Source organism: Psammomys obesus, unplaced genomic scaffold (genome assembly GCF_907164565.1).
Source record: "Psammomys obesus unplaced genomic scaffold, mPsaObe1.curated_primary_1811, whole genome shotgun sequence".
Taxonomy (NCBI): Eukaryota; Metazoa; Chordata; class Mammalia; order Rodentia; family Muridae; genus Psammomys; species Psammomys obesus.
The window spans coordinates 1,543,188-1,550,316 of record NW_026585587.1 but is presented as its reverse complement, the minus strand read 5'-3'; the positions used below and the strand labels follow the sequence as shown (position 1 = coordinate 1,550,316).

The following is a 7,129-nucleotide window of genomic DNA, read 5'->3' as shown; positions in this document are numbered from 1 at the left end:
ATCTATCTATCTATCTATCTATCTATCTATCTATCTATCTATCTATCTACCTACCTATCTATCAATCATCTAGCTATCTATCTATCATCTGTCACCTATCATCTATATCAATCAATCAATCTCTATTTATCTATAATCTATGTCATCTATAAATCACCTACCTGTCCATCTATCTATAATCTACCTATCTATATACATCTATCATCTAGCGCCCATATTTTCTGACTTTTTAAGTTACATGTTCAAGGTGATAACACAACAAGGTTTAAATGTTAAGTGAAATGTAAAAAGTAATTTAAAATATTTACTACGACCTGGTCCACTTATTTCTCTTCTCGTAAAGAATTTCCTTTTGTAAATTGTTAGGTGGCTTTATGAGGTATTAGCTACTTTTTTTTTTGTTGCTGTGATAAAAGATCATGATCAAAAGCAACTTAAGGAAGAAAGAATTGATCTTGATTTTGATGGTACCTGAGGGTTTGAGTCAATAGTCTTGGGGGTTGGGGACATCGCAGCAGGAGCAAGAAGCTGAAGGATCATGTTTTAGCCTCACACAGGAAACAGAGAGAGAGAGAGAGAGAGAGAGAGAAACAGGAAATTACACAAGGCTACAAACCTTTAAAGTCTGTCTCCAGTGACTGCTTCCTCCAGAAAGGCTCCAGCTCCTAAAGGTTCCATAACCATCCAGGAAAATACCTCCAATGGGGTTGAGGGGTGGAGGAGAGTTCAAATATGTGAGCCTAAAAGGAATATTTTTCATTCACTACCACAAGGTGCATTGCTTATTTAGATTAAGGCACGAGAAAAGAATGCTGATACAGTTAAACCCAAGTTCTCAAAATATTCTGGCCCTAATTAACATAGCTTGTTTGTAGCATCTTTATTTGAGGTGCCTTTTAGGAAAACAGTCATGTATTCCTGGCTGTCCTAGAACTTACTATGTAGACCAGGCTGACCTTAAAATTTACCAAAATATGCCTGACTCTGCCTCCTAAGTGCTGTGATCAAAGGCATGTGCCACTATGGTCATCATGTTAAGATTTTTCACTCCCATCTAGATTCTGGAAGTGTGGAGTTTGTCTTCCCATTTCCCCTAATTTTTCTAGTCTATTATGCCTCTGCGCTAAGAAGGGCCATGTGGAGGAGACCATTGATTTAACTAATGGTTCAAGATTAGTTTTTCATGTTTTAAAAAAAAATCATAAAGACAGATTCATACTGAATGTAGCCTTTTCCCTCAGAGCTTCTGTGACTTGTGCTCTTGGGAGTGAGCCATGTTAACGTAAGCGTTGGTATAATATTTGCTTTCACCAGAGAGCACTCCACCCCTCTCTCACTGTGTGGCTTGCTGATATAAATTCTGCCTTTTTCAGTTTTGAGTCACTGCAAATAAAATGATTGCGAAGATCCATTTTTTCCTTTATTTTCTTCGTGTGTACTGTGATATTAATAAACTATGCCACCTTCCTGTAGGTTACTTTCTGCTTCACACTTGTTCCTGTCCTTTTATGTTGAACAATGTAGTGCCATTGTATGGAATCAATTCATTACTTTCAAACTTGGCCTCTGGCAAGTTAGAACCTTCACGGAAATAATCACAGGAATGGCCTCTCACCCGGCTGCAAGTATTGTTACTCTCTGAAACCCCTTGACCAGGTCTTCTATAGTCTGCTTTGCTCTCAGCGCTACCATCTTCCAGGCTCCTACTAGAATGACACTTTAAACTCTGCTTACAGCATTCAACTGCTGTCTCAGTTCAAAGTCCTCCATAGTCTCCAAATGAATCATGGTCAGGTTCTTCATAGCCACAGAACACTCTCTGGAACCAATCAGTTAACTTTTCTGTTACTGTGATAAAATACCATGACCAAGGTAACTTATGGAAGAGTTTATTTGGGTTTATGGTTCCAGAAGGATGGGAGTTTTATCACGGCAGTGACACATAGCAGCAGGTGGCAGGCTTGGTTGCAGGAGGAGGACGCCAAAAGATCACATTAATGGGGAAGCATAAAGCGGAGAGCAAGCAGGAAGTGGGGGAGTCTACAAACACGACTTCTTCCAGTAAGACTCCACCCGCTATGACCTCCTCAGACAGCACTAAAACATGGGGGACCAATGTTCAAATATCTGAGCCTATGGAGGACACTCTCTCTCAAACCACCACAGACATATTTCTTGTAACAGTTTATAGTTGTGGGTTGTTTTCTTTTATGCATTCTGAAAACCAGGTTGAATATACAGTCTATTAAGAGTTACACAATTCTTGGTATGTTTAGGTTTACATCTGTAACGTCACTGTCATAACTTAAAAAAGGAATGGTACGGTTATGGAAAGAAGTTAACTTGAGACCACCCATTATAAGCACTTTATTAGACTATGGGGCCCTCACTGGGGAGGAGAGGCCTTCAGGTCGGAAGAGGAGATTTCACTAGTTCATTAGGGGAGATAGCTTCCCTGTATGTCACGGAGTGGGGTGGGGGTGGGGGTGATGGACAGGTGAAGTGTGCCAGCACAGGACAGGAGGAAAGCGCTTTCAAATGCCTAGAACAAAGAGACTTTCGCTAAGTTTCAACAGGGGGACAGGCAAACTTCATAACATGAGGTCTAGCCTGGACTACAATGCTAAGAGGCATAGAGTCAGATACTTGGTGGGATCATAAACTCATAGCTTCAAAGAGGAGGGGCTGGGCTTCTCTTTCCTGCCTGTCACCCCAGTCTGATGTTCTAAGTTCTTTGTCCTGAAGGACAGGCTGAAGGTGTGTGTCCTGATTTCAGGGCTGGGGTGTGGAGAGACAAAGCAGGAAGGCCTGAGAAATGACAGCTGCTGTGCACTCTCCATTTATCTGATCCTTTCATGATTCTTTTCATCTCGTTGTTCTTAGAACAACTTCTTATTCTCAATTCCCTCCTGTTTGCCCAATAATCACTTGTCATTGCTATTCTTCTAGTGATTTCCACAGAGATTATCCCATACACATCAGAGTTGAAACGATTGTTGTTTATCTTATCTTTTCCCGGGCAATTTAAGAGCCTCAAAAGTTATAACTATCCCTCTTTCCACCTGTTTTTAATCTTTGTGTGCGTGTGCGCCGGTGTGCGTCTGTGCATGTGTGCGTGCGTGCGTGCATGTGTGTGTGAGTGTATGCCATATGGGTGTGCTGCCTGTGAATGAAGGCCAGGAAAAGGCATCACATCCCCTTGGAGCTGGAGTTAGAGGTGGTCATATCTTGCTCTATTGCTCTACATGTGTCCTGGAAGACAGATGTGGGTCCTCTGCAAGAGTGGCTGGTGCTCTTAACCATTAAGCTGTCTGTTCACCCCCAGCCCGCGAATCTATTACCTGTTTAAACCTCAGATGCTGCAGCTTCATCCTGTCAGTGTCCTGTGGGTTAGTGATGTGCTTTCTGTTCTGGTACTCTTATCTTTTCTCCGTCTCTGAGTGCCCATCTATTTCTCTCTGCTTAAAGCACACTCCACCGTAATCTCTTCCGTGTGTGTCTATCGCTGTTGATTTTCTCAGTTTTTGTTTGTCAAAACCTTGTTTGACCTTTGGCTGTCCTTCTTGAAGGATGTTTTCTCCTGATTGGTAATACTGGGTTGGCATTTGTTTTATGTCAGGAGTCTTTTGTCTCCTGGCCTTTCTTACTTTGGTTGTCTGCAGAAACTGGCTGAAGTCAGCCTACCTGTATAGTGTACAAGGCTACCATGTGCTTTAGTGCTTCTCTGTTTTTTTCTGTACCATTTGTTTTAGCATTTTTTTCTATGATGTATATAAAATTGCATTGATTTCTACTAATATTTATCTCTCAAAATACTAGTGGCATTTTCTGAATTCTGTGGGTAGTACGTGTTATAATAGAGACAGAATGATAAAACAGCAGCCTTGGTTGGCTTGGGCAAAGGAAGCTGATACCTGATTCCCATCAGAAAAATGCAGCTTGTTTCAAGAAAGAGCCCCAAAGCCACCACTAAGCCTCCAGATGGGAGAAAGACAGGTGGAGATTAAAACATGATGGAGCCCTAGAGGGAAGTAGAGGCATTACTTCAGAGCTTGGAGAGGAGCTTCATTAAGGGTGAGAAAAGTTTCTTTTTAATACTAATTTTTCTTTAAATGTACTTATTAAGTATGTTTTGTTCATATTTTTGTCATTATTGCTTTAGAATTCCAACAGAATTCTCTTGTAGAATGAGAACTCAGATTTAAAAAGGGACCAAATTTTTTTTTTTTTCTGTAACCATGCAGTAGAGTGATGCTTTGGGGAAAGTAGACTAACAGTTGTTGCCATGGCAACACTTTTTATTACTCAGAGCTCAGAATCATTTCCTGAAGAAGCTCAGGTTATCTAATTCTCACATTTCAATTCTTATCATTTTTCCATGCTTTATGTTTAAATCTGATTCATTATCAGTCATATAATGCTGATGCTTTAATTTTTAACATGCATATTCACCAGTTAACATTATATTAGCCACCAAGCAAGACTGACAACTGTTAAGGTCAAACTCCTGTATCAGCCTATCTCCAAAATGTCTCTTCCTTTATGCACAGGTTAAATTTTATGTTGTAATCCGAGCATGTCCAGAGGTATCTGTCCATCATTTTAACCCTTTAAACATGTGCTTCCCTGACCTTGAGCCCCAAATTATGTCTACTATTTTTCCTTGGGTTTTTTAAAACCTTAAATGAGTATGTTCAGGAATGTAATGCTTTTATCCTCTACTGAATATGCACAGGCTACCTAAATAACAAGCCATGATTCTTTAGTTTGATAAGGACCTTGCTTTTCCTTACCTGATGCCAGTCATAAATCTTTCTCACTCCTTTGTATCTTGGCTGTGCTTGTTTGGTTTTGAGATCACCAAGATGAGAGTCCATTGCACTTGGTAGCAATTCATCATTTGGTAAAAATACCAAGGTCAGTTTCTAAGAGAACAAGATGAGCCTCAGCAAGCTCTATGTATCTGGACCCATTTCTAAACCCAGTGGAAACAATTTATGACTTCCAGAAACTCTGGATATTTTTTTTTATTGGCAAAAGACACAACCCTTGCCTCAAATGATAAAATAGTTTATTCCAGAGCTAAATAAAAGTGGCCACGATCCAGGAACACAATCAATTTTCTCAAAATACCATGTTTTATCCAGGCAGCAATTTCACGAATGTTTATAAGTAACAAAGAAAGTCATAAACTAACATACTTTTGAAATATATTGGTGGGTACATGTGGTGGGCTTGAGAGAAAATATATTTATATGCTTAGTCTTTAGCTGATAAACTGTTTAGAAGGGTTAGGAGGTGTGGTCTTGTTGGAGTAGAGGTGTCCTTGTTGGAGGAGGTGTTCTTGTTGCAGGAGGAAGGTCAATGGCAGTGGGCTTTGAAGTTTCAAAAGCTCATATCAGGCCTAATGTCTCCCTGCCTGTTTGCCTGTGAATCAGGATTTAAGTTCTCAGCTACTGCTCCAATGTCATGCCTGTCTGTCTGCTTCTTTGTCATCTGCGATGACAAATAAGACTTACTTTGGGCAGGGTGTGTCTGCACAGCAATAAAACAGCAACTAAGACAGCATGCCAGGTAGGCAGGTTACAGCAACGTGGGGGAATCTCAGTTTTAGGCCTTAGATGCTATCTGACAGCATTCTTAGCCCTCTGTTTGGTGGAAACTAGGAGTCTCTTCATACACGCCAAAGGATTTATCTAATGGCCACAATACACATTGGGTTTTGTATAGAGGTGGACAATAAATGGCTACTAAGGAAACTAGAGATGCCTCCAAGATAATTCAGCTCTGGGCTTGCAACATTTCAGCCTCTCTGTGTCACTGAAGTTCTAATCAGCTAATTAGCTTTTGTAGTCACAGCTTCATTCCAGGAATTGTCCTTCACAGCTCCCAGGTGATACTACCCTGGATGAAGCAGACAAACTGTGGGATAGGAATGTTCTTCTTCTTCTTTTAATAAATAATTTTCCTGGCAGATCTGGAGGCTGAAGCAGGGTTATCTTAATTCCTAGGCCTCCCAGGTCAATCCAGTGAGGCCTTATCTCTAAACAGAGCTGTTGATGTAACTGACTTTCTCAGCGTATCAGGCCCCCAAGTTCAGTCTATAGTACTGTCAATACATAAAGTGAGACCAATAATAATCCTCTTTGTATACACACAGAATGACACACATGTAATTTGCCTCTAACTGCACACATTCTAATTCTGCTGACGCAAAGGTAATCATGGCTAGCCATATCATTTGGGTCTACTTGTGCTACTGATTTCATTTGTTTCCTTGCACCATCTTATTGATGGTGACAAGAGACGTTGCCCTTTCGATATATATTTTTCTATGTGTAAAAGAAGTTGGCAAACTGGCTGCAGGCTCATTGTCAAGGCTGAGGCCACCAGAGCCCTGTGAGTAACCTTTATTACTAGGGATTGCCTGAGGTAGAGAGATGAGTATCCATTTGGTGGTGCCTCATCCTCATCTCCAAAATACATATCTGGACATTGTAGGCTCCTGTGCAGCAGCCAGTGGTGGGGCTCCTCTTCACTTCAATGAGGTTGGGAAGAAGGATGCAGCCAGATTTATTTGTGGAACTAAGTTCCTTTTCAGGCTTCTTCTTCGTGCCTGTGCAAGAAAAGGTACATTTATTACTAAACGGCATTACAGACAAATGCCATTTCCCAACTTTCACCATTAAAAAATTTTCATCCTCTTAGACAAGCAGTAAAATGATTTTTGATAATCTGTCTGCATTTCCAGACAGAAGTGTATTGATGGGAGGAGGTAGGACCCCCAAGAGGTCCCAGAAGAGCTTTTGAGCAACATAACAGGGTACTTATCCATTCTAGGACCCATGCACACGAATTGGAAAGGATTGGCAAGAGGCTCTAACACAAGTATATGTGTAGGCGGGAACATAACAAGTTCCAGGCTAGCTAGGGGTACATGGCCAGACCCTGTCTTAAATACACCACTTGGTTCAGCTGCTCACAGCACTGGCTGCATAACCTGACACGAGTTCTAGCCCTGATCTCACTGTGGAAAGCAAGAACTGACTCCTGTCTTCCCTGACTTCCATCTGCTTGCCATGACACACACACACACACACACACACACACACACACACACACACACACA

The 7,129-nt window shown here is 41.1% G+C and overlaps 1 protein-coding gene across 1 annotated transcript in view; it reads right to left on the bottom strand.

Moving 5' to 3' along the window:
• Positions 1 to 6,535: 6,535 nt before the first annotated feature.
• Wdr64 (WD repeat domain 64) overlaps positions 6,536 to 7,129 on the bottom strand; it is a 112,635-nt gene continuing 112,041 nt past the window's right edge. The window contains exon 29 of the mRNA XM_055609825.1: positions 6,536 to 6,616. Coding sequence (XP_055465800.1) covers positions 6,536 to 6,616 — 81 coding nt within the window. The remainder of the gene's footprint in view (positions 6,617 to 7,129) is intronic.